At 41.4% G+C, this 14,638-nt stretch overlaps 3 protein-coding genes across 10 annotated transcripts in view; 1 reads left to right on the top strand and 2 right to left on the bottom strand.

The window, feature by feature from the left end:
- Positions 1–7,343: 7,343 nt before the first annotated feature.
- Coq9 (ubiquinone biosynthesis protein COQ9, mitochondrial) lies at positions 7,344–12,043 on the bottom strand. Of its 3 annotated transcripts, XM_089580137.1 has the most exons (8): positions 11,884–12,043; positions 9,463–9,636; positions 9,215–9,356; positions 9,042–9,132; positions 8,855–8,959; positions 8,569–8,724; positions 8,259–8,312; positions 7,344–7,448 (listed from the first exon to the last, which is right to left on the bottom strand). In XM_089580137.1, exons 1-8 carry the CDS (start codon positions 11,963–11,965, stop codon positions 7,416–7,418), a joined length of 837 nt encoding a protein of 278 aa, XP_089436263.1. In that variant the 5' UTR covers positions 11,966–12,043; the 3' UTR covers positions 7,344–7,415. The 3 variants fall into 3 exon arrangements, with proteins under 3 accessions (XP_089436263.1, XP_089436264.1, XP_089436265.1); XM_089580138.1 differs by lacking the exon at positions 8,855–8,959; XM_089580139.1 differs by lacking the exon at positions 8,569–8,724.
- Positions 9,775–11,877, bottom strand: LOC149350964 (glomulin). Its single transcript, XM_089580136.1, has one exon. The coding sequence runs from the start codon at positions 11,716–11,718 to the stop codon at positions 9,976–9,978; it is 1,743 nt and encodes a 580-aa protein (XP_089436262.1). The 5' UTR covers positions 11,719–11,877; the 3' UTR covers positions 9,775–9,975.
- Positions 12,044–12,202: 159 nt separating the features above from the next.
- The window catches only part of LRR (capping protein regulator and myosin 1 linker 1 leucine rich repeat protein), a 96,185-nt gene continuing 93,749 nt past the window's right edge, over positions 12,203–14,638 (top strand). For all 6 annotated transcript variants that reach the window (XM_089580135.1, XM_089580130.1, XM_089580131.1 and 3 more), the window contains exon 1: positions 12,203–12,411. Coding sequence is in view for 5 of the 6 variants with exons in the window: in XM_089580130.1 (XP_089436256.1) it covers positions 12,375–12,411 (37 nt within the window). In the remaining variant the exon portion in view is untranslated. The remainder of the gene's footprint in view (positions 12,412–14,638) is intronic.

Genomic DNA, 14,638 nt, shown 5'->3' on the forward strand with positions numbered 1-14,638 from the left:
ATTGATTAATGCCAGAAATTAAAAAATATATATTTCGCTATGCTTTCCTTGGTTTCAGTGACTGTTGGCTGCCTTAAAATATGTAGACATGAGTTGTGAGATCAACACTGGTAGTGCTCTAAATTTTAGAACCAGTAGCAAGCTGTCAGCTTTTCTGGCAATTAAAATGTTGTGGACATAAAGGGTGCCCATAAATAATGCTGATTTCAATATTTCATTACTTGAAAACAGCTGAACAGACTGACTTGCACACCTTACAAAAGAAGCAATCTTGAGAGTTTTCTGTCCTAGGTAGATTTCATTCGTCCACTACTGGGCGGTACTCCACAATGGATTTGCGTTGCGTTTTAGAATGCGTAAGACAGTGGTCCGAATCCTCTTTTTACGGATGCTTTTTCTTGCCTTTTAATCATTTATTATTTGCCCCTGGGGGTGTGTTCCCTTTTAGGTTGTATTCTGGGATACTTTTGAGCCAAAATCGCCTTTTAAACTACTCATTCGAAATCAATTTTTCACTCGTCTTTCCTCCCCCACTTAACCAACAATCGCTTGCACGCACATCATTTACCATTCCCCTCTGAATGTGCATTGCCTTTTAGGTTGCATTCCGAGACGTTTTGGAGCCAAACACACCATTTTTGGGATGAAAAGCTTTGAGATGAGCCAGGAGACGAAATTACAAGTTGGTGCACTGTATCATTGTACATGTACAAAATAGAAGATCGTATGTTAGTGAATGACAGCCGGCAACTGGTAACCTCTTCCTCTTCACCATCAATTGGAAGCGTTTAAGCAGTTTGGAAAACATTTATGCGAAGGCTGAGCATAGTGGCATCGACAATCAATAGATGCGAGCCTATCTATTTCTTTCTCTCCCATTTCATGAAGGATGTGTCTCACTGCACTGGTATTGATAGAAAAGCTGAGGTAAATCAAAGTAGTGAGTGTGTGTTGTTGACATTAATGTGCTGCAGCATGGGTGGCAGTCAACTGAATATCAATATTATGAGTTCCTCTTCTTGTTCAATTGGTTAACATGCTTCAGCATGAATGGCAGTAGATTGAATAATACTATTACGAGTTCCTCTTGTTCGATTGGTTTTTGAGTCAGTCAAAAACTGTAGCGATGCAACTGAAACTGGAGAGAGCATTAGTGGTTGCAGTGGACTGTCAAGTGCCAGCAATTCCTTGCATGTTTGTGAGCACTAACAAATGTTTCCTTCAATACTTGGGGATGCGTGTGAAAGTTCTGAATGCATATTTGTTAACAAGAGAGAAAGCAAAGGAATTCAAGCCACTTTAAAACATACAGTGCTGTTTACCCAGAAACATACGTGTCTTGATTTTCGTGAGCAGGACCAATAGTCTCACGTGCTTGAATTGGTTCACTGTGTCTCGTTTGTACGTCCCATGTGTGATGCTGACTTGCTTGAAGGTCTGCTGCGCGGTTGGCACAGGCCAATGCCCCAAATGGGTGAATGTCCGTGAAAACTCAACACTGATGGAATTCTTCCACTTTGAGGACATTTTTTGCAGTCGTACTTCCACCGAGCACAGAATTGTATGGTTTCAATGTCTGTGGCAACTAACTGCCTACAAAAAAGAGGCAAAGTTAAGTTTCCCATGTCTGTGATTAGGTGTGTACTGCTGGAAAGTAGCTCTGGCCTTCCTCCCCCACTTTTATGTGTGTGAATGGCCTAAATGCGCTAAAATTGCTGAAGACAGACCTAAAAGGCACTGTGCTATCAGTTTGAACCGTTTCCAACTTCCAAAACCATCAGTAGGAATGCTCCCCAGCTTCACATATGACAGGGTAACAAGGTTTATTGTTGTGCAGTGATCCATTTACAAGCTTTTTTATTTCCACCGTGTGCCTTGGTTTGAAATAAAACTAGCTCTCAAGCACTGCTCTAGTTTGAACACTTCCACTTCTCGGAGCACAACGCATGTTTAGACAGATTTAAGATGCTACATCACACATTTCTTTAATCAAGCACCATGTAGTCTAAATGTAAATACAATGCCAAGTTAAACCATTTAACTGGCAAGAACTATGAACCAGCTGCTCCCTGGAGCAACACTGAGCTCCAGCTTTCTTGAGCTCAAAATCCAACTCATTGACTCTGACAAAAAAAAAACAGCTTGAGAACAGAGGCGGGGCAAACGAAAGAAGCAAATGTATATGACGACTAGTACCCATAACTACTGCTGATCATGACAGTTGGACATGTACAGGGTTGTCTGCTCCTAGCTTGAACAGGTGAGATGCGTGGATGTGCTCTTCAAAGCGCCAGTGTGTCCGCTGCAGGTATGCATCAAAGCGAAGCACCAGCTCTAGGTCCTTCTATGTCGTCATCACTTTGCTTTGATGCTGAATGGTGTTGGATGCACTGGCCATCCGAAGAGCACAGCCACAGTACAGGGTGCTCCACACTGGTAAGGGTTAAATGAAAGGCACATTTTGCAGTAGTGAATGGAAGCAATGCTGTTGATGGCCATGTAGAGCATGCGGAATAATGCTTTACTTAATGATAAGCTAACTAAGTATTTGAAATTGCCTAATAAATTTTTTCAGCACCTGAAGATGTGTGAATAGAGCCAATAAGAAAGCTGTATGGCACAAAAAAAATATGCATATGGTTTTGCCGTTCCACTGTAAACATGTTTTTTGTGCTATGGAAGCAGTATACAAAATGTTATATCTCCAGAGTAAGAGTACACATAGTATGAACGTTTTGTGTTTGGCAGTATTCCGCACTAGCCGTAAGAGCATACAACCAAGATAGCTATCAACGTGCGAGAGTGTACAATGTCTTATGCTCCTCCGTAGTTTTAGTTGCTTTGTTCAGAGCATGAAAAAAACATTCCTACAATGCTGTTTCACTAAATGCACCACTTGTGGTTTTTGTTGATGCTCCGCAGCCTTTTTAGAACACTCGTATGTACATTCCCCCGTATATGATTATTCATATTTAATAATGTTAAGAGAAACTGGATTACTCCATCTTGCTTTGTACAACTGCCAAAAATACCACTCAAATTTTAGTCCACCAAAACGAACTAGCATTTTTACCCTTGGCTTGTGATACTTGGAGCACTGCATAAGCCACCACATGGAAAAAAACAGAGGATGAAGAAACTACAGAACAGGCCAAGTCCTCTTCATGTAAATAATTGAATGGTTCATAGATGCAGGCTTCCCATCATGCTTATACCGTATTTGCTCGTATAATGAACCCACTTTTTTTTTTTTTCAAGAAAGTTTACATCAGTTTGGGGGAAGGTTTCATTAAGTGGGGAAAAAAAAATGCTTTGACAGGTTTTTTTGTAAGAGTTGAAATTTCATATCATACGTCGGTCTGCCCGTCCGCCTGCACCTCTCCGCCTGCTTGCCCATCCAGCCAGTATCAACAAAAGCATTGTGTCCCAGTGTTACCTGTATTCGTGTTGCCTGTGTTTAGCATTGTTCGCTTCAAAAGGTGTTTTCTGTATCACAGTGTGACCAACGATTCTGTGATAGTCAACGGCGCTGGCCAACCGCGGCGAGATAAAGCAAACATGCTGTGAACACGGGCCCTGACAGTCAGGTGCACGTTTTTTATGAGAGGTTAAAAAAAAGTAAATTCGCTGTGATAAAAATGGGGATGGGTTAGTTATGTGAGTGGGTCCATTATGTGAATAATATGACAGTGAATGTCCAAATATCTCTCATGTCTTTCGGTTGCGATCCCTTCTCTTGGTGGTCACATATTGTTGGACATATTATCCAAGCTTGGAACACAAGTATGCTGATAATAATGTAATCTCAAACTCTTAGAAACCTTCTCTTTTCCTATTTTCTGGCAATTAGTGATACACAAATGTAATCATGCTCTATGAAAACTTAAATTTTCTGTGAAGAGCATTTTCAGAATTATATGGCTGCAGGGCCGTTGTTAAGATATAATAGGCCCAAAGAACCGCAACAAATGCAGGATGAAGAAATGAGATGGCATAAAGCAGCACCATCAACAGAACATTTATCGAAGCACCACTGCAGCTTTCACACGTCAAGTGCACATGTGCACCACTATACAACCATGAGCAGAAGGTGAAGTCGTGAAAGAAGATGAAAGGACTTGCCTTGTGGTTTTGCGGTATACATGTGGGCTTTATGTTTGAAAGCTGCAGCAGTGTTTCAATAAATGTTCAGTGCTAGTACCATCAGTGGTACTGCTTTGCCGCATTCCTTTCCTTCAATCAGTGTTTTTGCGGTACTTTTGGCTCATTATATCTTTTAGAAGGAGAAATGAACTGAGCACAGTATACATATGGCTTACGCATAAAATAATTAGACTTAAAAATAAAACAAATGGATTGAGAACTGTGATAAATCAATGCTTGAAAGAAAAATCTTTTGAGGCAAGACATTGGTTGTTAGTCACAATGACCTTTTTCGAGGTAAAATGCACAAATTTTGGCATTGTTCACCAAAACGAACTTGACGCCACTTTTACCAATAAGAATTTCGAACAGAACCATAGACAGCTCTGACATGATTCTTAATGAATTAGTCCTTTTTTTTTTTCAGTCTATACTTTCCATAATAGTCTCCAATTCTTTGTCACTCTGCATTACAAATCTCCTACCTCATGATAAAAATAATTATAATTGCAGAACAAACTTTTACCTCTTACCAAATCTGTATTTGAAAAAGACTTCGTTCTGACCTTATAACGAATGCCTTCTTGCAGAAGCACACATTCATGTATCAGAGTACTTGTGTAAAATTTATTTTCTCTGCTAAGCACAATGCCTTCTGGCACAACAGTGGAGGGAAATACAAAAGCAGAAATGAAGCTAATGACGTCACTTAATCCTGTTCCTAAAGACTGGCAATGCACAAAAATGCTTTCTGTACCTAAGCCTGGCTTTTGGCTTGAAATTTTCCGGATTTTTCAAAAGCGATGAGCAGTACACAAAAGCTAATTTTGCATGCAGAATACATGACCAGGTGGGCACAAAGTGAAAGGAGAATTGTCAACCTGTCAATTAACCGATATCAATAAATAAAATGTGTAACTACTGCAGCTAGTGTGCATATTTTAGTGTTTGAGCCGGTTGCGTTCCTAGAGTTCCACGTTAAGTAGAATTCTAACGTGCGTGTCCCAAGATATTTGCCTCCAAAGTTTCGACTCATCTGCGTAATTACACATGCAAGACAGTCGACTTCTTGAGATCTGCACAAAGGTAATGCATGAAGCACGAAATTGAATGCTATATAAACCTAGGACACCACATCTTCTATTTAGAAAAACAAACTTCAATATATTAGTGTGTTAGTTATCACATTTAGCATATCAGACAAGGTAAACTATTTGGGTACAACACTAACACACAATAAGTTAGGAAGCTCACTGCAATAAGGTCAAGAAAATGCTGTGACTTCCAATAAGACTCCTATGAGACTTGGAAGCTTGCTTGACCTGCTCAAAGGCATGCAATATAATCTCCAACCCTTGCCAATGACACCTGATCAGCAAAATGCACTCTACTTCATTAGTAGAGTGCATTCAAAATCAGCTTTGCACAATATGATGTTGATAAATGTAGTGCTCGTAATACAGGACCAAATGAAGAGGACAACACAATGCGCTGACTTTCAACTGATTACAGTGTTTGTACAGGTTTTTCTACAACAAGAACATAAACATATCTTCCCACAGTCCTATCACACGGCAAGTTAGCACATGTGGCGTCCTCTTTGTTCGGTCCTCTGTTACGAGCATTACAATTATCGTCATGATAGTGATGCAAAACTATTGGAAAATTGACTATCGATAGTCTGTTCGAAACTATCGGTAGTGTAAAAAAACTATCGATAGTGCTACTATCGATAGTCTGTTCGAAACTATCGGTAGTGTAAAAAAACTATCGATAGTGCTACTATCGATAGACTGTCGATAGTATTACTATCGATAGTATTACTACCAATAGTACCTCTATCGATAGCAAGACTATCGATAGTGAAAGTGTCGATGGTAAGACTATTGATAGTAACAATATTGTTATTATGCATTTGTTGGCCAGCGATATAACCAAAACATTTGCTATACCTGATTGGTTTCACGGTTTCATGAGGCTGAACGTCCCAAAGAGACTCAAGCTATGAGGGATGCCGTAGTGGAGGTCTCCAGGTAAATTTCGACCAGCCGTGGTTCTTTAACATGGACTGCGACAGTTCGGAAAGATACCTGGAACTCCATCCGATGACAGAACAAACAGCACAAGTTGTGCTGGCTTACACGACACTATTGTGCACTGCAGACGTCATCTTGGTGACGTAACCGCTGCAGAAATGCTTTTCGCACACGCTTCGCAACTAGGACATTCGCACGCTAACATTTTATCCAGCAGCTTTACGTAGGGAACGTCTGCAGAGCTCAGTGATGCGTAGGTCGCGAAAACGGGCGAATCCTGTGAGTTACTCATACCATCACCTCCATACCGCACACTCGAGAAACCAAGTTTAGGATGCATTGGGTACGTGTGGTTGATTTTATAGAATCGATAGTACTATATATAACAAGTAGTATCGATATGAGTTTCGATAGTACTCTCAATAGAACTATCAAAAACACTATAGATAGTACTATTGAAAGTACTAACTATCGATAGTACTATTGATAGTCTTTTTTTATTATCGATAGTTCGATAGTGACTCAACTATTGATAGTATCAATAGTACTATCGATAGTTTTGCACCACTACGTCATGAGCAACCACCTCGCCCAAACAGCTCCGTTACATGTTACATTCACTTACGGGGTTTAATGTCCCAAAGTGACTCGGGCTATGAGGGACGTCGTAGTGGAGGGCTTCGGATAATTTCGACCACCTGGGGCTCTTTAACATGCACTAACATTGCACAGTACACGGGCCTATAATTTCGCCTCCATCGAAATGCAACCGCTGCGGCCAGGATCGAAGCCGTGTCTTTCGGGCCAGCAGCCGAGCACTATAACCGCTGAGCCACCACGGCGGCAGCAATTTTTTTTATACTGTGGAAAACAATGTGCTATTGTTTGCCGCTGAAGTCTGGACTTATTGGCAGGTCGTTGGTGGCTATAAAATAAACTCTCCTCTATGGGTGTGGAAGCAACTACAGTATGAGTAAATAAAATAATGTAAAAATATTATATGAAGAGATTTTATGAGAAGGGCTATAGATTGATTTTTAGAGACTAGCAGCCATTACACATAGAAAGACTATTTTTACATTTTGAATCAATTAAAATACAGCAGTAACGTTTGGGCTGTAACCCCGTAATCTTGCAATGAAAGCAATGATACAATAGTCGTAATGAGCACTAAGTTTGTTCAAATTTATTTCCTTCAAGAGATTGTTCATCCAAACCATCGATTTGAAATTTTTGTCACCAAGTGTTAATGCCCAGAACATTCTTTATCTGTAGGGAAAAAAAGGTAAGAGAAAACATTACAAGAACATGACATTACCAGGCACATGCAAAAGTAAATTTCACTGCAAAATTGAAAACCACTGATGTTGCATCACAGTAAAAAACGGCTCCTTTGCAAAAATTAGCCTTTGCTGCTGAGCACTAAGATGTGCAAAAATTGGGCAAGTTCCAGTACAGGTAGAGACTGGCCATATTTGTGCACAAAACAGTGGCATCTTAAGTACATGCTACATTTACACAAAAGCAGTGTCAAGTGGCGCTGGTTTGTGGACAGTTCTTGACTAGAGGAAAGGGCATATGAGCAGGCAAACACTGCGCGCTCACATTTCTTGTGATTGTAATACTTGCCTTCTCTAAAAACATGATGAAATAGTTTAACTCTTTTTTACTTCATGCAAGTTGTGCATATTATGGTTTAGGTATATGATTTTATGGGGTTCAACGTTCCAAAGCGACTTAGGTAGGTATATGATTTTATGGGGTTCAACGTTCCAAAGCGACTTAGGCTATGAGGAATGCCATAGTGGAGGGCTCCAGATAATTTTGACCACTCGGGGTTCTTTAACATGCACTGTCACCGCACAGTACACAGGCCTCTAGCATTTGCGACCACCATCTTTCGGGTCAGCAGCCGAGCACCATAGCCACTGAGCCACCACGACGGCACTGTGCAGATTATAGGTGCAGTGAATAGCTCTCACAAAGCTCATAGGATTGTCCCTGTCACTCTCTATCAAGCATAAATGCTGTAGGATGAATACTTATATCAAGCATAAATGCTATAGGATGAAAACTTACCGTAGAGAAACCCAGTTCTGCCACATCTTTTGCAGTGCCAGTGGCTTGTTTCACCTAGCATTCATGAAGACACAACAGACTTAGCGTCCTCATCACACTACGTGCCCAAGTGCAAGAGCTATTAGCATTTGCCTTGGTGCAGACACATGGCCACAGAGTTTAGGGCATTAAAAGGGCTGAAAATTAGTCAACAGCTATCTTGAAAAAATATTTGCAAAACTTTGTAGGGAGTGTCAGCTAAATATTCGAATGAAACCATTTGTGCTACTAAGCAATATTAGAGATCTGTGCCACTCCATTTTGCACGCACCTGTTCCATATAGCTGCTAAAAGCAGCAAGTTCTTTGATACGCCTGTCGAGAAACTCCTGTGTCTGAGCATGGTCGAAAGATTTATCTTGCAGAAATACAAGCTCAGAGCTCTGGTAGAGTGCAGCTAAAACAGCTCTTTTCGAGTACCAACTCATCTGTAAGCAAGAAAATTGGAAAAGCAGCAAGTTTTCTCCAAGACGCCGATAAATCTTGGTCCAGCTTCCACTCAGCTATAACCCACATGCCACAAGGCACCTGTACACCTTAGATACTTGGAATGCTTACGTCAGTTGACATGTCCCCTGCGTGGAACCAGATGATATCCAACAGGTCTCCCAGGTTGGACACTGCAACTGGGACATTCTGAGGCAAAGCTAAGATTCCAAGTGCCTGTTGCAAGGTGCAAAAAGTTAAGGTACCTTTACCACTTGAAAAAGCCTCAGATTAATCACAGTAAAGAAAGTGTATGCACCTGGACCCACGTGTCCTTATACGGCTCGAGAAGTAAAAGTCTTTTCCAAACAGCATCTTGGATGAATGCAGACTTTCCTTTGGTTATAGCTCTGTGCATGAAAACAATCAACATATGCAGCAACATCAAGGCAAAGGAAAATAAGGGTAAGATGAGTAATTACGGGACCTAACCTGCGGTCACTTTTTTGGGCATTACTAGCAAGCTGGTGTTCCAATTCATCATTTGAAGATAGGTAGAAATATGTAATCAAATCAAGGCTCCCACCAGGAAAAAGACCATGCGCAACACTGGAGAGCCCCAAGGAGCTGGCACCTTGAACGAAAGTTTTTTTTTATGCATTTAATTGCACCCAACATTTAATCCGCACATTTTTTGCAAAATGGCAGCAAATGCAGCATTCTAAGCCTGCTTGTCTTACCAGCTGCAATGCTCTTCAAAGTCCAGCCATGTTGAGGAATGAAGTCGAGAGCAGACCTGAGAATGCTGTGTTTGACATCAACAGCTTGTCCAGAAATCAAATCACTGAGGTCGGCCTTTTGTTCTTGTCCACCTAGTGTAGTATCTTTCTTTGTGACACATTTGAAGTGGTCAACTGCCAAGGAAAAGGATACAAAAGAAAGCAGTCTAGGAACAGTTTCGGTACCTTACTGCACAAAAAAAAAAAGGCCGTAAAACATGAACATAAATAGCAGCTGTGATCCCCGGCATGCCCTGGAACATTCAACATCAGTTTAAAAAAATAGTAGTAAATAAACTTTTAATATTAATTTTAGCAATACCAATATCAGGAATCATAAGAAACACTGAAACCAAAATCAGTGCAAAAATATAGTAATCACACAAAAGATCAAGAGCCAACAGTGAGAATAAACATTTTTTAGTGTTGGCCAAATGGCCACTCTTGAGAGTCAAATGTTGAAGAAAACAATATTTACTGTAGTAACTGATTGGCACATTGACCAAGACTATCAACTGCAAGAACTAGCACACTTTCTACAAGGTCTAGCCGAGTCAGTGCAGTTTTAAGAACATGAGCTTCTTGTTCTGGAGGTAAACTTGGAAACAAACTATTCTTGGGGTTCTTGCCACCTTTGACCTCTTCTTTGCTGTGCTCCAATTCAGCTTTGTATTGAATTCTTGTTTGATCCAAGGATTTTTTCACCTGTTCCGTGTAGTTCTCTGCAATTTCACACACAGATTGGGTTGCCTTAGCACATATCTGTCCCTGGTGTGGCATCACACAGGCAAAGTAGCGCAGAAGGTTGAGGACTGCTAACACAGAGTCACTGTCATCAAGAATGTCCGTCATGTTCTGTGATGAGAAGTTTGACACAGCAATCTTGAGGAACTCAACAAAATTGACTCCCAAGAAGGTATCATCCTGATTGTTTGTTTTTAAAGTGGCGTGCATGTCTTGGCGGTAGAGGTCTATCAATAAGCCATGCAACCCAGCATGTTTTTCCACTTGCAGCATTCGGCAGTAGAGGATATATCTGGCCTCATATTCGAAACACTTGATGTAGTCAACTAAAACACCCAGAGCAGCTTTCCGAGCTTTACTAGAACAACTGTAAATCATTACTTTGCCCAGGCAGCGCAAAAGTGACATCAAGTTGCTGTTATCCAAGTCCAAGGAAGAGAACTCTCCATGATTGAGACGAGACACCATATTGGCACATAGTGCAACTCCCTTAACGACAACGTGTCCTGAACTGTGAGATAAAAGAATCATGATATTCTGCAAGTTATATTCAAATACATATCGACTTGCATACACACAAGGCACATTGTCCTGCTCAAAATTTTCAACAAATATCGACCAGGCTAAAATTGCCTGACAGATGGGTGACACAGGTTCTGGGAGGTCTTTCTCAGTGTCTTCGGCATCACTTGATTTTTCCTTGCATTGTCGTGTCTCCTCTCTTGAAATACACAGTTTTATCAAATCTGTGGACCGGCTGCTTATATGGCTTACAAGCCTTTCGGCTGAAAGTTGAGCAACATTTGGAGATGTATCAGGATGCCTTTGGAGATCCAAAACAGCGACCTCGCCAAGAAACAGCATCAGGTACTTCAAGAACAGCTCGTTTTCAGTACGAGGGCACTCGACAAGCCGCGATTCCTTTTGAAGGTCGCAGTCATGCGTAACTTCAGAGAAAAATTCGGCCATGGCATTCAAGCAGCAGCCAAGATTTTGGCTCTCCGGCGTTTCCGTACTGACGTCGTCAGATGTCTGCTCCCCAGAATTTTTGGCAACAGAGGCCGACAGACGTTTTAAATGAATGTACAGAGAATCTAAAATCATATCCAAGAACTTCAGCTTGTTCCCTAAAGGACCTTGTAGCAATTTTTGAAAGCACTGGAGAACCGCGTGTAGTCCCGAGCTGGATTTAACCAACTGTAGGTGCTCTAGCAAAGAAATTAGAACTTCTTTAGGCTTGCCGCGAGACCCTATCACTTCAAGCAGTTCTTTACAAAGACAAACGTTCACGTCACACTTTGCGTCGATCTCTTTTTCCATTGCAGTCAGAACAGGCAAAACGAGGTCCCATCCATGAGTAAATATGACGTCCGGAGCAGCCTCGGAAAGGAAAGCTTTCGCTTCGTCATACTTCTGCGAGTTTAGGAACTCCACTGCTCGCGCAATGGGGTCACCGCACTCCATTTCTTCCATACTTTCGGCAGTTTTGTTCAACAGAACGCCGAAGTGGTCTCTTCAGGAAGTGATGAACTGCACTGTCACGAAGGGCACTGAGCGCAAGCGTTTACCAAGCCAGAACGGATCACACTTTCTTTACTTGCAGGCACCACGCAAGCAACACATCTATCACTTACTAACCTCGCAAGCCTCTGAGCCAAACGACGGCTTGTTTTGCGACATATTTTTTGAGTACCACCTTCCTCGCCAGCAAGGCAGCCATAACACACACAATTCGAGCGGCTAGAGCCGGCTGCCCTCGAATCGCTCGAATTCTATCGCCGCCGTAGTCGCGCACCGAAACCGTGACGCAAAAAAGCTAACAAAAAAACACAAAGATAAAGCACACAATTGTAAAACGTGACCAGTCACTGTTTTATTTATTTCAATGATTAATATTACTTAGCTATGTGCCTGTGTGGAGAATATTTAGGCAAAAAAGTTTTCAAAAACAGCAATAAGAAAAGCTGTCCCGCAGTCGGTGCTGATCCCAGAAGTGGGAATGGCAGAGTAAGGTTGTGTCCGGGAATTTTTTAAGTAAATATTCGTCTTGTGGTTATGCTCTTGCGATTGAACCAAGGTAGCGCGGTTTTATGGATGCATCTGATGACAGAAAACTCTGAAGAGGAATAATGTCCACGAAGAACGCTATCACGAAGGAATTGAGCGGTAGGTGTTCTCTTCCGAAGGCATCGGTGATTAGCTACCTGTCATTTCCAAGCTGGATGTCTTATTTTTTGTATGTTTAATAGTTTTCAATTGAATCGCTTCTTTCGAATACCGTAAGCATTTGCAAGCCGTCAGGAACTACGCAAAAATTACTAGACCAGCGCGATGAGTCTACTCATTTTATTATCATTATTTTTTTGATGTGCAGTAGCTCATCTTGTCCCTTTTCGTAGCGTAGTCCTGCGCGGGTTGCAAACTCGTCATTTCATATAACGTACGACTGTGAATAGTTTTCAGTTAGTTTTTAGCTTAACCATTCACGCCTCACGTTCTCCGATTGGACGTTTACTGAGCGCCGACGTTGTTTTCCGAACATGTATATTATCAAGGGGGCCCTCCCTCCATCGTCTGGTGACACGCTTTGCGAGCCGTCGCAGCTCCGGCGTTGCGCTTGTCGGCGCAACTGATATCTGAAGCCTTCTATAAAAACAATGGGGAGGCTAGTTTACAAGCAGAGCGACATTAAAAGGGGCGTTAAAGGTAGTCATCTTGCGACAGTGTACGATACATGCGGAGTGCCCTGAATGTGCATTATTATGGAATGTGTTTTGTATTTGGCAATTTTTTCGTGTAGCACCTGCTGTGATTTCAGTGAAACTGCTCCTTCGATTGTACTCAGTGGTCTGCTAGCGATCATAGTGCGATGGTTTAGCTAGGAACTCTTGGGAAAGGCTTCTTTTCATTATGAATTCCCTTTAGTAACTTCAGTTTCATTTGTGCTTGCTTGAAATTTAGTGAGCGCGATTGAGTATCACTCACACACACGCACGCATGTCGAAAAGCATATAAAAAAATCTGACGCGACACTTTTCTTGCACGCCAGAATGTAACATGGAATTTATAGCTGCGCACGTCAACTTTCAGTAGCTTTATATATCTTTGAAATGTTAAAGTGCTGGAGCTGAGAGTGGAAAAATTTTGGTTTTGTAGTTGTCGATGTGTAATGGATGTGTACACATACATACATGCATACATGGGTTATTAGAGTTCCTCACTTCCTGTGATAAGCATCAACTGCCACCAGATGATTTGTAAATCAGGAACTATTGGCTTCTGTAGGAACTTCACATGGTGTCTGTATTATTCTTTGCATTGGGATATGCTTCTTTCATGAAGCTTAAAAGTTTGTTATATGTTATGACTAGAGACCGGATTTTAGGCAAATGCCTATATTTTTGAATGCTTCGTAGGCGCACCATTTTTACATATGAGCACGAATTAGGGTTTGACAATATGTTTAATACTCTTTTTATAGTGCCTATAAATGCCTATTTTGGGTGTCAGTGCCTATAAATGCCTATTTTGGGTGTCAGTGCCAACCACGTCAGCCGAAAATATCAAAGCAACCTTTTTCCTATTTTCTGCTATTTTATCGTGGCAGCTTGTTGATGACTTTGGCTGTTAAAGTGGTAGTTGACCAGATGGCACCACATTTCGGAAAGTATACGGAGTAAGTTACAGGTTCCTCCAAATAATTCCCAGTTGGTTCCAATTGAAACCAACAGTAAAATGTTCCATAAACCTGCTGGAAACAGTTTAACTGATTAAAATTTCCACCTGGGTAACCTGCCTTATTTTCGTTCCTTGTGCCCCAGTCGCATGCCATCTTCATCAAATGGCATTTGGTGGTAATCTTGTTGGAGCAGGCCACACCAGACAGCTGGCAGTCATGCGTGCATACGAAAATGCATTCGCGCACAAAAACCACAGAGTAAATGACTCAAACAATGTTCATTTAATGCTTACATGAAGGCCACACTTCCGGCATCGCTCCCGCGCCATATTCCCTCGATCCTTAAATCGAAATGGTTTCTTCGCTCTTCTATCAATTTCTAAATACATGGCCTCCTGTTAAGGTGTTCATTGTTTCTACTTTTGTGCACGACAAGCGAATTGTTTGTTTCGAGGTATACCAAAGTGTTTTAAAAGGGTTGGTAACCGTCCCTTTTGCTCTGCTGAAGCATGTGTATTGTACGAAAAGTTGCGCGACAGCCTTAAAAAAAAACGGTTTCTAATGTTCGCACATTGCTTAAGGTCCCAAATCATTCCTGCTGTGTTTTTGTTTTATTTTACGGCAGATATTGCGCGCTGAAGTTCGGAACTGTGTGCACTTTTGATAAAGTTTATTGTGCCTATTTTTCTCCGTTAGGTGCCTAAAATGCAATTT

This window comes from Amblyomma mixtum, chromosome 3, assembly GCF_055824585.1.
Source record: "Amblyomma mixtum isolate Tamu chromosome 3, ASM5582458v1, whole genome shotgun sequence".
Lineage (NCBI taxonomy): Eukaryota > Metazoa > Arthropoda > Arachnida > Ixodida > Ixodidae > Amblyomma > Amblyomma mixtum.